This window comes from Lagenorhynchus albirostris, chromosome 8, assembly GCF_949774975.1.
Source record: "Lagenorhynchus albirostris chromosome 8, mLagAlb1.1, whole genome shotgun sequence".
NCBI lineage: Eukaryota > Metazoa > Chordata > Mammalia > Artiodactyla > Delphinidae > Lagenorhynchus > Lagenorhynchus albirostris.
Genome location: NC_083102.1, coordinates 86,545,469 through 86,568,925, shown reverse-complemented (window position 1 = coordinate 86,568,925; position 23,457 = coordinate 86,545,469). Strand labels below are relative to the sequence as shown.

Below are 23,457 nucleotides of genomic sequence, written 5' to 3'. Positions count from 1 at the left end.
AAGTGTCATTTTCCATTCAATACTTAACACTGTCAGTAGTAGCTATAACAAACTATTTATTTTTGGTAAGAGTACATTTGAGATACTAACCTTTCTGATGGAATTCTCCCCAAAATAACATCACCACACATCTCTTTAGGTGGCCTGGCTGTGGCCTGGTTTATAGGCCTAGGAATATATCAGATTACCACCTAAATTCCTTCTAGTCTGTGATGATAATGAGTTAATAGCCTTTTGGATCCAATCTCTAGTTCTGTCATTTTCCTTCTAACTTCCCTAAGGCCAGTTTTAAAATTCTATTATCATAATTGTGATGCGACTTGTAATCATTTATTACATTTTCTTTATTTAAAAAAAATCCCTTTGAAAAAAGAAAATTAGGTTGATGCTTAAAGAGGGAGAAGTTCATTCAGGTTGAAAATATTTGATTACATTTAGCAAAACTCAAACTATGTTAACTATTTCTGTGTAGTTTAAATCATAAGATAAAATTCAAAATGGGTGCTTGATTTCAGGTATGGTGAGGTATTTAAAGGAAAAAATACCTTGAAATTTTATTAAGTGGTTATTCTGATCAGTTTAGTTCTTAAATTAGCATGACTCACGTAGAACATTTTCCATCAGTTCTGTGACAGTTTTCTTTTCTCACGCTATTTTCCTTACCATTTTTCCATATTGAAAGAATTGTGATTTATTTGGGGGAGAAGAATAAATATTAGGTTCTTAGTCTTTAATATTAAACCAATCTGTCCAAAGTTTCTAGTAGTATTTCAAATAAAAATAAAAGTCTCACACGTTCAAGCTCTAGTCTAACCAAAAACTGAGAAAAATGATTCTAACTCATGGATCTTAATAGATTGTCTCCCTCTGTGGCAGGATAAGATATTATTTATAGACACCTGGTACAAGCCAAGCTCTGACATGCTGTGCCACTTGCCAATTTTATAACAGAGCATTTTGCTCTTCCTTCTAATTTCTAGTAGTTATTATGAAAATGCATTCATATTAAATACTGATTTATATAAATGCCTTTAAGCAAAGCAGCATAAGTATTGGAAGTTTTACTCATGCCTCCATTTTTTCTCTAATAGTTATACACCATAGTTTAGATAAATTGTAGTGCCGTTTCTTGCTGAAAAACAGCTACACGCTTTTGATATGGCAAATAGTGAGTGTACACATTTAATTACAAGATATAAAGATCACACTCAGTTGATTCCATTTATTTTTCACTAAATGAGACTTTCAATTTTAGTCCAGGCACCAAACTATCATACTCATTTAATGTAAATTTACTATTAGTGATCAGAGTGGACATATTTTCAATCACTTCCTAAAACTAAAATGTAGCATCTTCATTAGTTTAAATTCTTTTTGAAGTTAAAAACATAGTCATCATTAAATATTTTAAAGGAAAGGGGAATTGATTACCCCCAAAGGTAAGGTACACCATTCATAACCTGCACAGACAATTCTGCAGATTTCTGTGTGCTTCATTGGTGAGTGAAAAATATGGCTTTTCTCTAGTCCTTTCAAAACTGATTTATAGTAAGCCCTATACTAGTTTGTATTTTAGTACTACTTTTAATCTTGGCTAAAGCCATCATTTTTACTGTAGCAGGTTTCTACTTTAGTAGAATAAAATGTCTAATAAAAATATTATATAGCAGGGCTTCCCAGGTGGCGCAGTGGTTGAGAGTCCGCCTGCCGATGCAGGGGACACGGGTTTGTGCCCCGGTCTGGGAAGATCCCACATGCCGCGGAGCGGCTGGGCCTGTGAGCCATGGCCGCTGAGCCTAAGTGTCCGGAGCCTGTGCTCCGCAACAGGAGAGACCACAACAGTGAGAGGCCCACGTACCGCAAAAAAAAAAAAAAAATATATATATATATATATAGCAAAAGGACCTAGATGTAACAGATGTAATATAAAAATCATGTTAAATTATATCATGTTTTTAAAGACTGGTCTGCATGGAATTCTAAAGAATTCAAAATGAGAGCATTTAATTCTCATGGCAAATCTGACATTTTCAAAACAAAAATGTATCTGGTTACTAGAAATAAAATAACTATTACATAAAGACTGATTATGAAACATATAGCATACAATGATCTCTAATAGATGCAAAATTTCAAAATAAGAATTAAAATTAAGATAATTTTATAGTTTTTCTCCTTTTTTTCTTCTCAGTATCATAAAAAAATATGGTTTTATTTTTATTTATTTTTTTAAAGCGCTTTTATTTATTTATTTTGGCCTCATGGCATGCGGGATCTTAGTTCACCGACCAGGGATCGAACGTGTGCCCCCTGCAACGGAGGCACAGAGTCTTAACCACTGGACCACCAGGGAAGTCCCAAGTATATGGTTTTAGATTGAGTGTCTACCATTCACAAAAAACTGTGCTGGATACACTTTGATTTTTTACAGGAGCCATGGCAGTTGTGTACCATTTTCTCTTCAATTATCCCTTTACTGGCTTGCCTGAATATGCTTACTGCCTGCCTTGTGTTAAACGTAAAGCTCATTAAGACATTTAATATTTAAACTTTCATCACTCAATACGAACATCTTAATAATCAGCATGTATTAAAAGATTTAAGGGGTATGGGATTGTTAGTATTTAATCTGTAATGTGTACAATATTTTTAAGATAAGAAAACCACAGTCTTAATTAAGAAACAAAAAGGATCTCTAAGAAAAGTAAAGTGGACACTGTTGAACTTTATTGTGACACCAGTTCTCGTCTCTCCAGAGCCCCTTCCAATGTCAGCACAATCGTCCATATCCTCTACCTTCCTGAAGACGCTAAAGGGGAGAACGTCCAGTTTCAGTGGAGGCAGGAAAATCTCCGAGTAGGTGAAGTATATGAAGCCTGCTGGGCTTTAGATAACGTCCTGGTCATCAACTCAGCTCACAGACAAGTTGTTTTAGAAGATAATCTGGATCCAATAGACACGGGCAACTGGCTTTTCTTCCCAGGAGCTACAGTGAAGGTTTGATCTCTCTTTTGTTCCTTCTCCTCTCCTCTAAAACTTAAAGCTCAGTAAACCAAATTGTACAAAGATAACAGTTTTACTAAAGCCACTATTAAAAGAACAGGTAATATTACTTTACCCTCCCTTGTAAGCAAGGAAAATCATTCATTTATTTATCCCTTTAACAAGTATTTTTGAGAATCCATGGTGCCATGTACTGGGCTGAACCTAGAGAATATAAACACAAAAAGGCAGATATGTCTCTTCCCTTCATTGGCTGTCAGTTTAGTGGGGGAGTTAGACATGTCAACATGCATGTGCAAAGTAGCATCATTGTTGATTTGCTGGGAAAGTTTACAGTGCTGTGGAAATACAACATACAGTACCAAATCCAGACTTGAGGGATTAAGAAGACTATCCAGGAGAATAGGGATACAAGCAGAGAATGAAGGGTAATTTCAAATTGGCCAGGAGGGAGGAATAGTGTTTCTAGAATCATAAATCACATACATAAAGGCTGGAAGGTGATAGCATAAAGCAGAGGCCTTGGACAATGTTCCAAATAGTTGTCTAACAGATTTTGAGTTGAGACTTGTGATAAAGTCTGAAGATATGGCCAGTGATGAAACCTTAAAGCTCTTGAAAGCTGCTGTAGTTTGAACTTTATCCTGAAGTTGATAGGGAGTCGCCGAAGTACTCTGAATAAGAGTCAGATAATTAGATCTGAGTTTTGAAATATCCCTTCGAGGCTGGAGGACAGAATGGAAGGGAAAGAGTGCATACAGGAAAACCAAATAGAAGGCTGCAAACAGTAGTCCAATGGGTGATCACATTGACCAGAAGTAGGGGAGAGATGATGGGAAAATATGGATGGATTCAGAGATTTTTAGGAGGAAATGGAGAAGATTGGGGACTGACTGAGATGATGATGGAGTGGGAGGTGTCAAGGACAAGGTTTGGGCATCGTTGTTTCAATAACATGCCATTTGTTGAAACAGGAAACAGGAAGAGGAACGGGATTACAGGAGCTGAATTCACCTTGGACATGTTGATTTTGATAATCCTGGGGGGCGGGGCAGGCAAGAAGCAGCATCTGGTGGGAGGTTAGATGTATGGATCAGAAACTCAGAGGAAGATCCAAAATTGGCAATTATCAACCTTTTGAATGAGAATTGAAATCATGAGCTTGTCTGTCCAGAGAGTGTGTAGAGTAAGAAATTGTGCCTAGGCAATATTTAAAAATACCATTAGACCCTCAACTGGACTCTCTGAAGTTTCCAGTATATACAAATAAAGTACAGATGCAGATTGGAGAATTTTTTAAAATGTGACTCACTGGTACAAAAAAAATCCTGTGCTGCATGGGGGTGAGGTCACAGGAGGAGTCCCAAGCAGAATATAAAGATCGAAGAAGCTCATCTCCTTTGAATAATTTATTTGAATTCTAGAAACATGGTCCAAAATGGTTCCAAATTATTTAGAAAACCTTCACCTTTTTAGGAAACTCCCCTGACACAATAACTTGTTGCTTAACAAATCAAACTCTAGATGTTTTGTTTTAAGTTGATGAAATTACACCAATTGACTAGCATTAGGAACAGGCATCATCTTTGCTCAACATGAGAAAACACCCAGGAAACCTTATGGAAATTTGTTTTGACAAAGACTCTAAAACTTAGGTTCCTTTAGAGAGAGTCCATGGATGCCTTTCATATGGGTATGGAAAAGAACCTTTGTAAGGATATCCCATGTCATATCCCACTACTACTTGATTAAGAGAAGGATTTCTGTTGTCACTGTTCAACATTGGCAAGAAGAAACCCAGGAAACACATGGAGACCTCAGGGCCTGGGATTCACATCCTTTTCCCGTGATAATCATCGGTGATTATTTGGTCTCAGTTCCCGTTACTATATAAATGTACTTTTTATGCCTTGTTTTGTAAGTCATCATTATACTAATCTAATTAGCTTTTTGGTGCCTCAATGCACTGTACTTTGGTACCACCCATGATAAAAATGCATGAAGTGTGGTTTTGCTTCATAGTAATGGTTACTTAAATTACAACTTTGTGTGGAGTATACTTTTGCTTTGTGGTCTCTCATCTTACTCATAAGCTTACTAATCACATGTTTCAGACTTGCCTAGTTACCTAGGCCTACTAAGAAAAAAGTCATTGTAGTAATGATTTATACCAGGGTCTTTGGCTATCAAGTAGAAACTTTTCTCTGATGTTTCTTTTTCTCTTTTAATTAATTAATTTATTTGGCTGCATCGGGTCTTAGTTGCCCCATACAGGATCTTTCGTTGTGGCAGGAGGGCTCTTCGTTGCAACGTGCAGGTTTCTCTCTAGTTGTGGCGTGTGGGCTCAGTAGTTGTGGTACACGGGCTCTAGAGTGTGCAGGCTCAGTAGTTGTGGTGTGCAGGCTTAGTTGCCCCACAGCATGTGGGATCTTAGTTCCCCGACCGGGGATCGAACCCGCATCCCCTGCATTGGAAGGTGGATTCTTAACCACTGGGCCACCAGGGAAGTCTCTCTGATACTTCTTTTTAAAATTTCAAATAAGTGCAATGATAAAATCTAAGAGTTTGTCATTTTAACTCATTTGCATGACCAACCTTTTGCTTTTTGGCTCAAACATTTAAGCATGAAAAATTGCTTTTGCCAAGTGATTTGGAGTTCTAGAAATAAAAATTGTTTATTTAAATTGTATGCAATTTCTCCACCAAATATTGTTCCTTTACCGGGTGGCCTCTGAGATGAAAACCAAATACAACCAATTAGAAGGCATATCTCGATGTTCCTATTGGTCATAGGACATGTTTTGAACATTGCTTTATTTTGGACTTTTTAGTTTTGAGGGTGTTTTTTTGTTCAACCTATACGTTATCTTTTCTATATTCATTAAAACTCTCCAAGATGTTTACATCTTAACTAAATCGAAGATCGAGTCTAACAGCAATCAAAAAAGTGTGCAGCATTACAAAGTAGTGTTTATTCAAGGAAAATTGTCCAAGCACAAATAGGATACCCTTTGGTTAAATAATAATAGCTACTTTTTTTTTTAATTGCTCTGAACGTGAACAATTTCCTCATTTACTTATTTATTTATTTGGCTGCGTTGGGTCTTCATTGCTGCACACGGGCTTTCTCTAGTTGCGGCGAGCGGGGGCTACCCTTCGTTGCGGTGCGCGGGCTTCTCATTGCAGTGGCTTCTCTTGTTGCGAAGCACGGGCTCTAGGCATGCGGGCTTCAGTAGTTGAGGCTCGCGGGCTCTAGAGAGCAGGCTCAGTAGTTGTGGCACAGGGGCTCAGTTGCTCTGCAGCATGTGGGATCTTCCCAGACCAGGGATCGAACCCATGTCCCCTGCATTGGCAGGCAGATTCTTAACCACTGTGCCACCTGGGAAGTCTGAACAGCTACTTTTTATCATTCACTTATTACTCTAGGGACTTGCTCTTCCAGTTGTGTGTGTGAGATTATATATGTATAATCTCATATAGTTGATCTTTAAAACCTATAAAAATTTGCTCTATTAGCCCCATTTTACAGATGTGGAAAGTGGACATGGAGGTGTTGAGTAACTTGTCCAGAATGCCCCTTTTCCAGTGGCAGAGCCAGGGTTCAAATACAGAATCTGACTTCAGAACTATTACTCTCAGCTCCACATAACTTTGCTCTTACAAGTAGTAAATATAAACTGACATGCTCCCTATTGGTCCTGTGTTTCTTCCCATCATCTATTTGTTAATTTATCTGCCTATTTTCTTCACCATCATTCTCTGGCTATAGGCTGAAAGCTTCTTGTTTTTCTCGTATTTCTTGATCTCGCTCCAGCTTTATTCCATTTGTACTATATATTCCTTTCTCTGGGTGACAGATGTTGATACATCAGAATTTAGTAAGTTCAGGCCAAGCACTGGTTGCTTCCTTTTCTTCCACACTACAACAGCTGATACTATTTTCACAATCATAGTTACTGGTCCACCACTGCTGACCTAAAGTGAACTTAAGGAGAAAGGAGTCTTGAAATATTTTCCATATGGAGGTAGGAGGCATTTGCAGTAACCTATAGGGAAGGTGAAATAGAGTGAGAACAGGGGGACACTAAAGAAAGAGAAATCAACAGTTTCATGGTAGCAGACTTCCTGTGACAAGGATGTTGGAGCCAAGGATCATACAAAGGGACGCCACTGACAAAAAATGACATGGTCATTCCTTAAAAGAAACTGCATCATGCACCCTCCATACTCAAGACCTTTGATGGCTTCCTGTGTAGGCCTAGAGGAGACAAGCCAAACTCCCTAGCATGTAATTCAAGGCGATTTCCAATCTCGGCCCAGCCTAACTTTTCATCCTCATCTCCTGCTTCCCTGTGTGCCAGCCTCGCAAACACAACACAGAATTTCACACTCCCACCCCCTTAGACGTGCTTTTCCACCTTTCTTTTTTCTATGCCTAGTCATTCCCCAGCATCATTCAGGGCCCAGTTCAAATGTCATTGTCTGGGTGAAGTTTTGCATCGTTAACATCTGGCTCCTCTCTGTGCTGCTATAACCATGAGGTTGAATAAGCAGGACTTGAGGTTGGAGACTGGCTACAAAAAAAATTCTTTCTTCCTCGCTAGTGACCATTCACATTCACTCAGACAGCTTTTTAAATCTCTGTCCTTTTTGCACAAACCTAAGGCAGGTCCCCAGACTACTGTTAGACCAAAAAAGCAATCAGTCACTTTAGTCACCAGTCTCCATTCCATAACGAATACCACATAGTTCACCGTAATAATGCAAACTCCAAGCTTTGCCCATAGCTTCTCCTCTCCTCCAGCTTAGGTCTGCTGAGTAGGGATAGAGATAGGGGTCAGCTCCTTCTCCCTCCTCGCTAACCGCCATGAGTTTTAGCCTCGGAACTATCCAGGGCTGGGTCAGGAGGCAGGAGAAGAATCAAGAGGCAGACACTGTAAGCCGGAATTATTGATCCCTTGGTCTGGCAAGTGATCAAAGCTGGCTCTCTCTTGGTTCTACCAAAAAGCTCTTTGGAAGTGCCCCTACTTTTCACCAGAACTGGGGATTTCTCACCTGTAGCTCCCAATACATCTCTCAGGTCATGTCTACTTCCACTCCTAGCCACTGGGCCTCTGACTCATGACCTGAGCCTCTTTCTGCTAAGGGCTCCTTGCCCCTCCAGGAAGGCCTTGGGGGCAGGATCTTAGACAAACCAGACTGCCTCTTGTGTGCATGGGCCCAATTCTAGTCTATGGTAAACATTCACCTTGAATCCATCATTGGGAGAAGAGAAGTTAATTACTTTGAAGTGCAGCCCTCTTGTTACCCAGCTACCTGCCAGGCAGACCCGGGCACTAGTCTAAGCCTTTAGAGCATCCCTTCCAAGGGGTGTTCTTGAAGTCCTGGTCACCAGGCTTGAGGCAAGGGGAAGGTACCCTCCTCCCCTGACGAGGGCATGGGTGTGACCCACAGTTCACCAACACCCCTCTCTAAAGGAATCATGTCTCTGCTTTCCAGCTGCCTACATACTTCAGCTTCAGGCTTGTGTGCTCTCAATTTGAGTAAGTGGCTAAGCCATTTTACCGCCTCTTTTGCTAAGTCCTATAGTTGGTCCATCACCTCTCTTTGGAACGTGGAGCAGTTGCTACCTATTTTCTTGGCACCTTGACCAAATCCAACACTAACCTAGTTCCATTTCAACATTCTGTTATGCCGTAAATAATACATCTATGAGAGTGTTTACAACATTGCTTTGTGGTTATGTTTCTGTTTCCCTGTTTAGCGTGTTAGCTTCTTAAGCTCAGGAACTGTTGCTACCATTTTTGAATCTCCAGCAGTGGTACATGATACATTGTGCTAATTGAACGAATGAAAAGCTGAAAAAATATCAAGCTCTAGTTTGTGGGGAAAGAAAATAAATTTTATATTCAGCGATGACATGCAGGCAGCTAAAAATATTGTGAATGGGACTGGATATAGCACAAGTGTCAAGAAAATGGGCTTAACTGGGTTCAAATCTTGGTTTCACAGTTTATTAGCCATGTGGTTTTGGGCAAGTTATTTAACCTCTTGGTTCCTTGGCGTCCTCACCTGTAACAGGGATAGTAATAGTATCCATCTCATGTTGTGATAATTAAATAAGAAGATACATGTAAAACCCTTAGAACAGTGCCTGGCATATATAAAGGACTAATAAGTATGTGTCCTCTTCACTGAAAACTTTGAGAACAAATAAACTCTACAGGGAAGTGACTATGGAGAAAAATATGTAAAAGGCAAAAGGATTGAGCTGATAGCTACAATGGGGGGAGATAACGATAGAAAAAATACAGAACTCACAAATTATGTCATCCTTATATGTCATTAAAGCAATATCAAAATCAAATGCAGTAAATTGATTAAGTTGGACACAAGTATTGCCCGTAGGTGTAACTTTGGCAATCAAAATAAGAAATAGTTTCCACTGGAATTAAGTTGAAATGACATTCATGTAATTATAATATTAATAGTTTCCTTTATTAACAACAAGTGATTTTTTAAGTGCTACCGTTCCTAAAATAAGGTAATAGAGAGTAGTGAGTATGTAAAGTGTCCAGTTGATGTTGAAAATAATGTTTGAGGGCGGCAGGTCAAATAGGAAATATAAAAATGAGTCACTGGCATTCATAGTACATGTTTCTCCTTATCTTCTTGAGATTTTTTTTTTCAATTTCTTTGGTACTATTTAATTCATTTCATCTGAGCCTGTCCTTGTTTATCTCAAGTAGGGCAGAATGATAGAAGACCAAATGGAGTAATTAACTTAAGGAGTTATGTGATCTGGAGAACTGCAATTATAGGTCACCAGTTTAAATCTGCCCTGGGCTGGTAGAAGGCCATTACCATCTGTTGGCTCTTTAGTAATTAATAGGAAGTCGATGTCTAACAGTATCAGCTTTTAATGTAGAACCCGACCTTATGTTTGTTGCACTTTTTTATTTGTATTGGTAAGCTGAAGAGGACTGTAAGAGGTTACACAATTAATATGTTCTTCCTAGACAGCTGTCTGTGTTTCTCCTCCATTCTCTTTACAAGGTCATGGCCTTGCCTGACTCAGCTTCCAGTGTTTTTCCAGAGAACCTGCCCACGTGGAAGAAAAGGGGCACCACATTCTTATCGTGCTTCTAATTACCATCATAATTTTTTTATTTCCCATGAATCCCTAAGCAGGCCTCTGTTCACAACCAAATAGGTGGGGGTCTGAATGCCAATAAGTCTAGTACCGCAAGTCAGAAAGCTAGCCACAGCACCAGCCTCATTAGCAGTCTCCACAGCAGGTCCATTGTGGACTCAGCAAGGCAAGGAGCCTGAACCCACTTGACAGTGAAACACCTGCCTTCATTATTAGGTACGATGGTATTTCCTTCTTTTACAGAATATTGCATCCTTTTTTTAAATTACTTTTATATACAATTTCTAAACTAATCAAGAATTATTTGTGTCAGTTGTGTCTATTCTAAAGATACGGAATATACTCTGTTAGTCCATCATTTGCAGTTGCTAGAATTGGCTGTTGCTGCCACAGCTGCCATCCCCTGACAGCACTGCTCTCTATCAGATGGCTGTGGGTGTTTTGCCACATTTAATAGTGGGAGGCACGTTCTTCCTGCCTGAAATGGGGGAATGATTAATCTCAGGGCAACTTCTGGTGCTCCAACTCATTGCAGACGGTCTTGGTTTTGTCATCAAGGTTTAAGGGAAATGAATGTTTTGGCCCCTTCCATTTAAGACATATAGAATCAAGAATCAATGTTTCACCTTGGGTAGGATTCTCATGTCCATCTCCATTGAGTAGCATGGATACTGGATAATAAATAATAATAACCATAATTATAAGTAGTAGCAGCAGCAGCAGCAGTAGTAATGGTGACATTTCATGAATCATCTGTAGGTGCCAGCACTATGAGGAAGGCCTTATCCTCCAAGTTTTATATCTGTGGTAGGGGAACATTGCATGTCTGTGAAGGCCCTGAGTATTTAGTGCTTAATTGTCCTTAGTCATTCTTGAAACATCTGGACAAATCCATCAAAGTCATCTCTTCCCAACTCCTCAAAAACACATCCTGCAATCTGAAAATGTCCTTAATTTCAAGTTCAAAGAAAAACACTAAATGTAGGATTTTAAAGGGTCAGGCTGGAGCTGCTACAGCTACCTGCTTTCTGTAACTCACTCTTAGAGAGAAGAGCTGCAAAGGTCAGGAAAGTACTCAGAGGAGAACCCAGGAACAAATGATTTGGACAGAGCTATGAGCAGATTTTTTTGTTTTTGTTTTTTTCTGTTTTCTTCATCTTTTAATAGTACCCAATGAAGCAGAATTTCCAGATGGATCAATATGCCATGGAGGTAAATATTCGTCAAGCAGCTGCTTCATTTTGTTTGTTTGTTCACTCCCATCTTTGGTGGCAGCCAAAATTTGTATTTTGAAAGCAGGAATCATCCACAACTCCTTGATATCTGCATGTGTGTGAGAGAGAGAGAGAGAAAGAGAGAGAGCACACTTTGCTCACTCACTGTTAATAAATGTTCATATCTGCTCAGCTAGCCTGGTTACCCTCAGCTTGCAAAGGCAAAAATCACTGGCTTCTGTCAACTCTGGAGTTGACTCACAGATTAAGTGCAGATCACTAGGAGATATGGGCTGTTCCTCGTATTTTTTTATTTTTAAGAAATCTTCCCACTCTGATTTCTGTGCCTGTATCTGCTAATCTTTTTCTATTTATTACCCTAGTTCATTGTATGGATAGCAAAGAGTTCCAGATTACTCCTTTTACACTTTTATGTCAACTTGTGTTGAGAAGTAAATCAGTACTAAATGTCACAGATTCTGTTGTGAAGGTTTGTCCTTTAGAATAGGCTGTGCTCAAATGTATTTAAAAGAAATTTTCTTAAAAAGTAAATTATTAAATTTTGCAGATGTGTGCCAAGGATTGGGAGTAACTAAGTATACAGAATTTAGAAGTATTTCTACTTTCACTTAGACTGCTTCCTCTCTCCTCCATTTACTGTTGATAAATATCCAATGATAGTGTCAATTTTCCTAGTTGAACAAACACCAAAAGGCCCTAATGAAGACAACAGCCATCAGGTGACTCAACAACCCATTAAGGAGAAGAATTAAGTCAGAGCAAGAGAGTCTATTAATTTTCTTATAGCTCTTGTACATTATGCATTTGCCAAATTCCTTGTCCCAGTGGACACTAGGCAGATCTCCAGTCCTGAATAAAAATCGGAGCTTTCATTCTGGAATTCTGCTGTCACCTGTCTAATACTATTGTCACAAACTGTTGAATCATTAATGGAGAATAAAGGTTATAATATCCAAATTATGAAAAAAATGTAAATTTATTTGCCTGAAAATGTAGTCTTAACACAAGTCAAGGCTAGTGAAAAAAGTCAAAGACAAATGGTGAAAGGGGTGATCACATTCAAAGCAGAATTTATTTTTAAATGTGCTTTTTGGGAATATAATCCCCTGGCAGAACAGTATCTGCCTACTATAATGCCTAACTTGTCTTCCATGAATTGGGCACCCCAGAAAAAGGTTTAAAAAATCCATTCAGTGATTTTCCTTTTTTAGAATGTAAGGACAAACAGGAGGAAATCAGATATGCTTTCCAGAAATGTGCTTTGCAAATCGCTGTACTGGAAACTATCTGGTCTGTAACTTGAGGGATTTGAGTACCGGCTTTCTAATGAGGATAAACCTGAGCTCAGTAAGACTTGTGGCGAGACCATGTTCCCACGTCTTTTTCCATTAAGAATCGGAATGTTACCTATGATTTTCTGGCCAGATTCCAGCTTGGTTAATTGCATGCTGTCTCTGTAAATTCCCTTTGCTTGGGATGTTCTTCACTTTGGATTGCATTGCTCTTATTGTCATGTTTCCCCCAAGAGGTGGCTACATGATATTGTAGAATGAGCCAGAATATATTTTAAGCTAATAAGAGTACTTTGGGGATGAAGGGTTAAACGTAAGTAGTGTGCTTTTCACAATTTCCCCCCAATGCAGCCTATTTGTACAGTAATTAATGTGGAATAGCATTAGTGAAACATGGAATTGAGCCAAATCACCATGACAAGAGTGGCAGTAACACAGAAACAAATAATTTCGATAAATTCTACTAAAAATAACCAAACAAATCCCCAGAGCCTCCTTGACTATGCACCCTTTTCTTGTTTGTTTATGGTCTGAAGCTGACACGTTTAATCACTAATTAAGTTAATACGTTATTCAATGTGAAATTTATTTTATTCTGTCTGAACATCCAAAACATAGTAACATTACCCATCATCTTTGTACTTAGCACAGCACATAGCCCAATTATTTGCATAGCGGCACTCATTAAGGTAAGGTTTTTTAAATAAATGAATGAAGATAGGGGACGAAAGAAGGAAGGGAATTAGCATTTACTGATTTCCTAAGATTCATCAGTCTTTAGAATAAGCATGTTACTTAACACTATCTCATCTAATCCTCACAATTGCCCCATTTCACAGATGAAAATATAGAGGCTCAGAGAGGTTAAGTGGCTTCTCCAAGATCAAACAGCTTTGATTTTCAAAGCCAACTACATTGTATTATAAAGCCCCAGCCCTTCTGTTCCTCAGTATCTTGCAGCCTCCCACATTGCGCCTGGCATTCTTGGCCTTAATTTGAGGAGACCAGTCTGAAAACTTCAGATGCTCTGAAAGTTAAGTTGATCCCTACAGACAAGGTTAACAACTGCCCTATGGAATTTTACATTGTTATTCTTTCTCTCATTACTCCAATTCAAATCTGTCACTATTGCCATTTTAGAGTTGTCATAACTATTGCCAAATAATTACACACTTGTTACAAAATATACCGTGAATTGAATCTTTATGAATTGTAGTACAAAGTGATTCAAATGCTTAATGAATCCATAAAATAATAAGAAAGAAACACTTTTTAAGCTCCCTAAAATTTGCTCACTGTGGTTGAATCTATTGTGTTGACTAGAGAAAATGCACTTCAGCCCTCCTGCACCTGGACTGTGTTTATAGCCAAGTTTTCAGTTTTTTAACTGGCATTAAATTACCTAGAAATTGAATGTGTGGAAAATGACAGAAATTCATTTTGCCTCATGAGAGAAATCATTCTCTTCCTATTTTTTTTATAAGCATGAAAGTCTGTACCATTAAAGACCATTGAACCAGGATGTAGGAAATATATATATTTCTATATGATAATAGCTATAGCATGGTGAAAGGCTTAGGAAACACAATGATTTGTAGGGTGTAGATCAGTCCATTTCTAGTCACTCAGTCATACATACCAGTTTAATCCAGAAACTCCTATACCAATATATTTTATTTCCAACCAGGGGCTAATTTATGGCTCTGCCAACAATGCCATTTTAATTAATTTTATTCATCTTATTTCTCTTTCCTCTGCTCCTCATATCTCAACTGTTATGCGTTGCCTAGATTTTAATTTAAAAACCTCTCCTCTCTAAGGAGCAATCTGAAGTGGCAAAAATAATCACTTAAAATATTACAGTCATTAAAAAATTGGCTGTGGTGGAAGCTGTGCATTTTCAATTTTCCTACAAATGATGTTTTAGCTCCTTTTAAAGTGTGCTTTGTATCTGAATTGTCTGCCATCAGCCAGCTTGGCTATCAAAAATGGTCTTCCAGCTGGGTGGGCTGAGTGACAACTCCTTAATGGAGGAAATGGATGGCTCTCTGCTCATGTGGAGGGGAAGGCATACCAGGCAGATTTCATTCCATCTGCCACCAGCTCTCTGCAAGCTGGCATTGCCCAAATGCCCAATATACTCATTCCAACTAAAAGGATATCGTCAAAACTAAATTGTAAGGCTACAGATGTCTGAAAGAATCATCAGGGCCATTAGACCCCAGGGAGATAATATTAAGAGGTGCCTCAGTGTTCATCTTTGATGAAAACCTAATTAAACTATGGTGAAGGCAATTGTAAGTACTTTTACAAGTACAGAGGTGAAATCATTAACATTTCCAGCAGCGTATAGGGAGCAGCCTTAGAAAAATGCTATCTTGAATTGTGGCCAAAGACTTGTTATATTGAGGAATTTTCACTGATGTTTCCTGTTGATGCTTTTCTGAATGGCAAATTCTTGTCAGTTACAGGGTGTTCTGCTTTTCAAGTAAAGGAAACCCATTTAACAGCAAAGTAGAAAAATATTTTTGATTGACAGATGGAAACAAATAAGGATGATATTTAAGCGATTTTAAAAACTGTCATTGGTCAATGCTAAAATAATGAAGTAAAAATAATGATAATTAACATCATCATTAATGTAATTAGGAAGGCTAGGGATAGAAAGAAATATATAGAGCCATCTGCAGAATTTATACCTTTATTTTACCAAAAATAAATTCTTAATTACCTGATATATACTCACCATAAGTCAGTCAAAAGCTAAGACTCACATGATAATATGTTCTGTTAATTGTGTTTTCCACTTAAGATAGCAGCTCATCCACCTTCCAGATCAATTTTGTTCTTTTTCATGTTTGTGTAGTATTTCATCATGTGGCTCTACTGTAATTCATTTAAGTATTCCTTATTTATGGAAATTTGTCCTCTTTTTTTTCTATAACAAGAAATGCTGTGGTAAACAGCCTTGTACATATATTTTCAAGCACTCATGCTATTTTTGTCTATAGCACAGATACCTAGAAGTGGAATTTCTGGGTACGGTTGCATTAAACACTAAAATTTTAAAATAGATACCGTGAAATTATTTAACCAAAATAATCCTGTCAATTTATATCCTAACCAATAGAGTCTTGTTTTCTTGTACCCTCATTTATGCTGGATGTTTCAGTTATTAAAACTGTCTCCAATTCAACAGTTAAAAAAAAAAAAGCTAAGACTCAGGAAGTTACATGTTATTTGTAATCATTTACTCAAGAAAACCTGCTATATTTTTACCATACTCAAAATAAAGTAGCCCTGAATTCCAAAGTATTCTTCTTGTCATATTAAAGCTCACGTATCTCACAGAGTTAGACGTTTAACTGTCTTACGAAGTTGTTTAGATTTTAATTGTCTCGCAAATGACATGAGTTTGAATAGATGCTGAACAAAAACAGCTGGCTATTAAAATCACTGAGAGCAACTTTCTGAAATTCTTTCAGTTCACATTTTGTTTGGCTCTTTAACATAAATACATAGATATACATTTCATCTGTAAGAAAAGTGGCGGCACACATCTTGCATTATTAAGTTTTCCTAAGGAAAATGTTTGGTAATCTGCCAAAGTTTGGAGAACTTTTAAAGTTCTAATTGATGGTTCAGTATGCCCTGAAAATGAATGAATGTTTGTAGTATTTTACCATATTGTATTGTGCAACATATTCTTTTACATTTTACTAAAGGTTTTAAGTTGATCTGAAGAATTTTAGTGACTAGTCTAATGAGAAACAATTTAAAATAGATTTAAATATTCTATTTCTCTATAACCTACTGCCAAGGGTATATATTGCAAAGGGAATATAATAGTGCATATTTAGAAATTGGTGGAAAAGTGCATATTTAGAAATAAAATAACAATTATTTTATACCACTTAGAGATTTCAAAAAAATACTTCCACATAAAATATAATTTGTGCTTCTAACAGCGTCTCTAGGAAATAGATATTATTGGCCCCATTCCACAGCCTAAGAAACAGGCCTAGATGGGTTAAATGAGTTGTGCAAAACCATGTAGCCATTCAGTAGAGAAAATGCATCAGAACATGCCTTCTGATTCCAATCCCCAAACTCCTTGAGGATGGACAGTAACTGAGTTTTCATTCTTTGTCAAGAATGTTTTTGGTTTCCAGTATTTTGGGGTTTTTTCTAACCTTAATCACCTCAGCTCATGTAAGTGCTAAATTAATTGAATTGGGTTCTAGGGGAAAGTTCAAGCACCCCTACCCACACAGGTGGTGGATTTCCATTCAGAGGCAGAGATGCAATCTCAAACAAGCAGAGGCACAGGGGCTCTATCTCAATCTGAATGTAGTCAGGCATAAATTCTTAGTTTGGAGAGCATCTGGGAAACCAGTCCAATACTAAGACACTGAGCCCCCTGTGACCAATTCTAAAGTAGAATTAATGTAAAACTCTAACTAGCCTTGTAATTGATGCAGGAGTCCTCAGAATGAGAACCCTGACTGGCCCCCTATCTTTCCCAGGATTCCTAAATGTAAGGATTATACATAATCAACTTCTTGGTAGGCCCATTCCTGCTCAAATGGCTCAGTAATTCACCAGTTTTGCACAGACCATCCCCTATTTTATAGTCCCAATAGTACCCAGCTAGCTTATATTACCCTTACTCCAAACCTTGAAAACATCTGTTCTACTCATAATGGCTGAGGCAGAAATTATGTCCTGATCTCCTTAGCATGGTGGGGAGCAGAGCAAGCCGTCCATTGTAGTGTGTGCACTCAGTGCATCTCCAGGCCCTGCTGCCCTGAAATTGGCAGCCCCATCCTGCTAAGAGACAGGGGGATTTGATTCACTTCACGCTGAGCTGTGGCTGTTCGCTTTGGGTCTGTCACAGACTTTCTTTAGCAATGTGTTGATGTACTAAGACTATGATGAAGAAAACATTCAAAGAGCAATACTTTTCCCCCTCCACACCCAAAAGGGCATTGGGCCCATTTGGGAAGAGAGAATAGAGTGGAATATGAATCTTCCCCTAAACTCGACAGACAGGGTTAAGATGTTTCAGTGCAAGTCCAGCACTGACTGTTATAAACCACTGCCCTGTTTGTTTGAATTTAGACTTCGAGTATTGTCCTTTTACTGCCAATTGGTGAAGAACAGCTCCTTCCCTATAAAAATAAACTATGTAAAAAACTATACCATGCTGTCCTTCATGGAAACTTGGCAAAGACATCCTACTAGTTTTTAGATTTGCAATTATGAAAATTGGTTAACACTCAAAATGAGTGTTCATTTTTTTCAGGTTGTTTTCTTCATACTTGTTATGGTAAATATTACTTGTATTTCATACGCTGGCGCTAGCAGTTATAATGACAGAAAGGTATATTGATAGCTAATTTTTTTCTTCCACTTTTATTGAAATATAATTGATATACAACACTGTAGAAGTTTAAGGTGTACAACATAATGATTTGACTAACATACCTGAAATGATTAACACAGTGTTTAGTGAACATCCATCATTTCATATAGATACAATATTAAATATAAAAAATATATTTTTGATAGCCAGTTTTTAATAGTTGTATAATTACAAATGATCTACTAAACTACCAAATGTATTTGGTAACAGCCAAATAACTAACAAAAAGATCCTTTAAAATATACTTAAGGGACTTCCTTGGTGGTCCAGTGGTGAAGAATCTGCCTTCCAATGCAGGGGACGCAGGTTCGATCCGTGGTTGGGGAACTAAGATCCCACATGCCGCGGGGCAACTAAACCCATGCACCACACTACTGAGCCCACACGCCTCAACTAGAGAGCCCAAGTGCCACAAACTACAGAGCCCACACGCCCTAGAGCCTGCGCGCCACAACTGGAGAAGGGAAAAACTGCATGCCACAACTAGAGAGAAGCCCACGCACCACAACGACGATCCTGTGTGCCGCAACTAAGACCCAACGCAGCCAAAAATAAATAAATAAATCTTAAAAAAAAAAACTTCAGTTTTTCTAAAACACCAACTCATTTTAATTTTGTAAAGTGAGTTTAACAGTATGGTATTCAGTTTCATAATGATGTGTTTCTTTACATAAATTTTCTATCTCAACTGAATTAAAATATGCATCAAATATGTTAATAATATAAATCTTGGAAGAGTAGCAAAGCATAGTTATGTATAACACAGTCTTAAAATATTAACAAATAATTCTGAGGTAAACAGAATCAAAATGGAAATAATTAAATTGATGTTTAGCCAGAAATGACCAAGATTTTATGTTAAGCAAGTCACTCTTCATTACACAAATATATCCTTTTAAATTGTAATATAGATTATTCTGTTTTCACATGTATGGATATTTCATATATGCCCTTTCCTTGGACAGTGACCTAATGTCATTTGCATCAGTGTCAGAGTCCTTATATTAATTCTAAATAAACATAGGCCATAGTTGTTCAGGATTCCAGAATGGGAAGATAACTGTGAAAACCACTATTTAGAGCTCGGTGGATTTATTATTAGGAAAGTAATCTTTGTTATTCTAGTTAGCATTCATTATCTTTACAGAGTGCATAGTAGTAGAGGATCCTTGGGTTTGTCATTGCTTGACAGTTTCTATTTACTGTTTTGTTTTTTGGGGTTTTTTGATAGATGTATTTAATGCAGAATAATTACCACAATAATGTTAGTTAACATATCCATCACTTCACGTAGTTACAACTTTTCTTTTTGTAGTGAAACTTCTAAAATCTATTGTCTAAATAAACTGAATCCTAGTTTTTGTTTTGTTTTGTTTTGTTTGTTTTGCGGTACGCGGGCCTCTCACTGCTGCGGCCCCTCCCATTGCGGAGCACAGGCTCCGGACGCGCAGGCCCAGCGGCCACGGCTCACGCGGCACGCGGGACCTTCCCGGACCGGGGCACGAACCCGCACCCCCTGCACCGGCAGGCGGACCCCAACCACTGCGCCACCAGGGAAGCCCTGAATCCTAGTTTGGATCAATGTATCTGGGTTAAGGATCATATATAATGAGCTCAATTTAACATCCGTGAATAATCTGTACTCATTGTGGTGTGAAGAAGAGCCTCAGGCAGGTGAAGCCTGCCACACACTACAGTATTATCTAAGCTGATGGCAGGCCCAGTGGGTATGCCTTACGTCTTAGTGCTGTGAAATGACTCCCCCAAGATCATATGCTCCAATTCTCTTGAACTTCTGGAAGCTTCTGAAAGCTTTTTTACTCTTTCAGTATAGAAGTCTGATATCCCTCCCCATTGATTTTACCTGCCATAATTAGTTTAATAGTCATAAAACATTTCTTTGCACACATCACTGCTCTATTTTAGACCATCACTGCTGATGGCATATTGCAGAGATCTCTTAGATTACCATTAAAGATCCTTTACGGTCAGGCTCCAGTCTAATTCTCAAAATTATGCCTACTTATCACCTATGTAATTTATTCATATTTGTCATCCAACTTGGATTTTTCTCAGTCCTTTAAAGCCAATTGGAGACCTGCTCATACATGAAGCCTGCACATCTAGAGCCCTGGACACAGTGATTCCTACTTTCCTCCACTCATTAGCTTTCCATATGCTGCCTTTGATAAATATCAACTAGACTGTAATTTTGTAGAGCAAAGATTGGATATTATTATACTCTTATAAACCCCTTCCCTCCAGTACCTTCCTTAACGCTTACTACATCATGAGTTCTCCATAACAGATTAGTTAATTACCTGAAAGGCATAACCATATCATTCATTTATTCATTTATTGAATTACTCAACAAATATTTTTGAATTCCTACCATATGCCAAGCACTGTGCTAAAACCTGGAATACAGGGACATGACCCCTGCCCTGCAGAACTTACAGTCACTGGGCCCAACTGATACTTTCTGTCCAGTTATTTTTCTTCATTCCTATTTTAAGAGTATATAAAACTTAAAAGAATGTTTGGTCTTTTCATTTTTTAGCATTTCTCTATGTTTAATGCAAAAACTTATCATATTTTTTAAAACTAAATACTCAGTTTACTCAGCTCCAGAGTTGGATCTTGCCTTTGACTATTCACTTTAAGCTGAAAAAATGTAGGTTATAAAAAAAGCATCACAAAAAATTATTTTTCTTTATTCTTTGTAAGCCTGGTGTTCTTTTGGAGAATAACAAAGTTTGTTGTTTATGAGCTCCTCCTTGGGGACATCATGCACTTCCTAGGTCTTGTCAGACACTTTTACTCAAAAGCTGGCTGAGAATATATGATCATATCAGGGATTACTTTGACCTTTTCTGTATTCCATGTTTTGATTAGCAAGCTATTCGGTTCATATCCCATTTATAGACAAATTGTGAAAGGCTTGAATGGCAAGCCAGAAATATATGGAATATTGAAAAGGTCAGTGTGATTTAGCCTGTAACCACAGTATTGAAAATATATGACAAGTCATTATCACACTTAATTCCCACAACAAGGACTGTGGTAAAGATGGGAAATTATGCCAATTAAAATATTCTTGTTTCATACTGAAGGCTGAGGTGGCAAAGCTCAAATGGCCTCTTGACTCCTTTTTTGTGATAACTTAATAAGCTAGAGAGAAACTGTAATTGAATTAAACAAGACCAAAAAAAAAGAGGTAACAATTTCTTTTGATTTCGGAGTCCACCATAGAGGGAATAACATAATGAGTTTTCTAAAAACTCTAATTATACATGAGTAAGACAGATATAGCTACAAAACCAATTCAACAGACACCCCATGCTCTCTTTTTATCTACAGCATAGCTGTCAGTCAGATGGGAACTCCATTTATTTCCATGGAAATGAAGGCAGTGAGTTCAATTTTGCCACCACCCGGGATGTAGATCTTTCTACAGAGGATATTCAAGAGCAGTGGTCAGAAGAATTTGAGAGCCAGCCTACAGGGTAAGTAATCGTTATCTCCCATGCTGTGTATAGCACTTACATTTATTCCACTGGAAATATTTTAAATGCATATTGTTAAATAGCAAAAGTATACTTAATACTGGTGATCCTTATCATAGACAAGCCAAAAGGGGTACACTTATGTTAAACATTCTTTATTAAGTAATCAGCTATTTTTATGCATACTAATTTTTGTGATTGCAAATACCTTTTAACTTCAGTTGAATCACTTATATCTCATCTTTGTTTCTTCAGCTTTTACTGGGAAAATGTGTTTTATTTTTCAATGCGTATAGAATATAAAATCTTTCCACTACTTTTATATTGAGACTTTCAGTTGTCTTCCTGGGGTCTGAGATTTACAGATGCTGTTACCTGATTTTCAGTGGAGTGTGGCTGTGATCTGTAAAAATTGATTTAGTGGGTAAGATTTAATCTTTGAGAGATTTTTTTAAAAATATTTTTAAATTTTTTAATTTTTGGCTGTGTCGAGTCTTAGTTGAGGTGTGTGGGCTTCTCTTAGTTGTGGTGTGCGGGCTCCAAAGCACATGGGCTCTGTAGTTGTGACACATGGGCTCTCTAGTTGTAGTGTGCAGGCTCTCTAGTTGTGGCGTGTGGGCTTAGTTGCCCTGCAGCATGTGGGAATCTTAGTTCCCTGACCAGGGATCAAACCTGCGTCCCCTGCATTGGAAGGGGGATTCTTAACCACTGGACCACCAGGGAAGTCCCTGAGAGATATTTAAAGAAAGAATATGGGGTTGAGGTTGAAACAATGAGGATGGTTTGGTGGTAGTATTTTCTGGCCATTCTGAACTATGTGACTTCTTCTGGGTCCAGTGACCCTAAGATATTTCCTATTAATTGAGTAGCACTTTCAGAAATTCAAGTTGAAAAAAATTAATAGGTTCAGAGAAACAAAATTCATAAGGTAGTATGAATTGGAAAGAAATTCTAGAAATTCTCTGGTTTGCACCTGGCTTTTTTTTTTTTTTTTTTTTCCAGTATACACTTGTAATCATAACACCAGGTCCTTACTGCTGTTTAGTGTATGTTTTCTAAGACTGTGATGAAGATGAATGAAATTAACATAAAGTGTAATTTCATGATGGATATGAAATAGCAATAATTTAGTGCTTAACTACGAGGAACTTTCCCAGAACACAACATTTGAGATAGTCACGTCCCTCTGATCTCAACAAATTCAATCAAAATTGGATGGGATTCTAAGTGTCAGAGGGGAGAGAAGGCCACTATTGATGACCTCTTGGGTTCCCCACTTCCTATGCATTGCCCAGAAGCTGCATTTGGACCCAATAAAAGGGAAGTCTGACCAGCAGCCTAAGCCACTGCTACTGCTTCTTGACCTTCTGCTGCCACATCAAGGTCTCTCACTGTTGAAAGCTAGATTTCTACAGCAGCTGACCCAGCCCTGCTCTTCCCCACCTCAGGGAAGTCCAGCTGTGGGAAGCCTCTGAAGGAGACTGACACTTTGAGGGACCCCACCCCCTCAAGGGTGCACTATTGACCTTTCCAAGCCTAGCAGTGATGCGCAAGCCCTTCAGTCCACAGAACCTTCTCTTTCAAGGTTCCTGTCACTCTTGAAGTGCCATGTCCAGTGTGGCTGTGGTGTCTCCTTGAGGGACCAGCAACCATTGTTCCTCTCTCTCGTGTCCAGGATCTCCCCAGGAACCTGGCTGCTTTCCTTTGTAGCCCTTGTACTACATAGGGCTCATTCCACTCCCCTCAGAGACCCATGGGCTTTGATGGGGTCTAGAACTTTGACAGTGCATGCCAAGTCTTCTTTACCTACCTTCTAGAGATAAAAGATCCATCACCAGCTTTA

At 38.2% G+C, this 23,457-nt stretch overlaps 1 protein-coding gene across 2 annotated transcripts in view; it reads left to right on the top strand.

Annotated features, from left to right (window-relative positions):
- RELN (reelin) overlaps positions 1–23,457 on the top strand; it is a 516,315-nt gene that overhangs the window by 291,864 nt on the left and 200,994 nt on the right. For both annotated transcript variants that reach the window (XM_060157241.1, XM_060157242.1), the window contains exons 10-11: positions 2,757–2,997; positions 21,469–21,614. In XM_060157241.1, the coding sequence (XP_060013224.1) occupies positions 2,757–2,997; positions 21,469–21,614 (387 nt within the window). The remainder of the gene's footprint in view (positions 1–2,756; positions 2,998–21,468; positions 21,615–23,457) is intronic.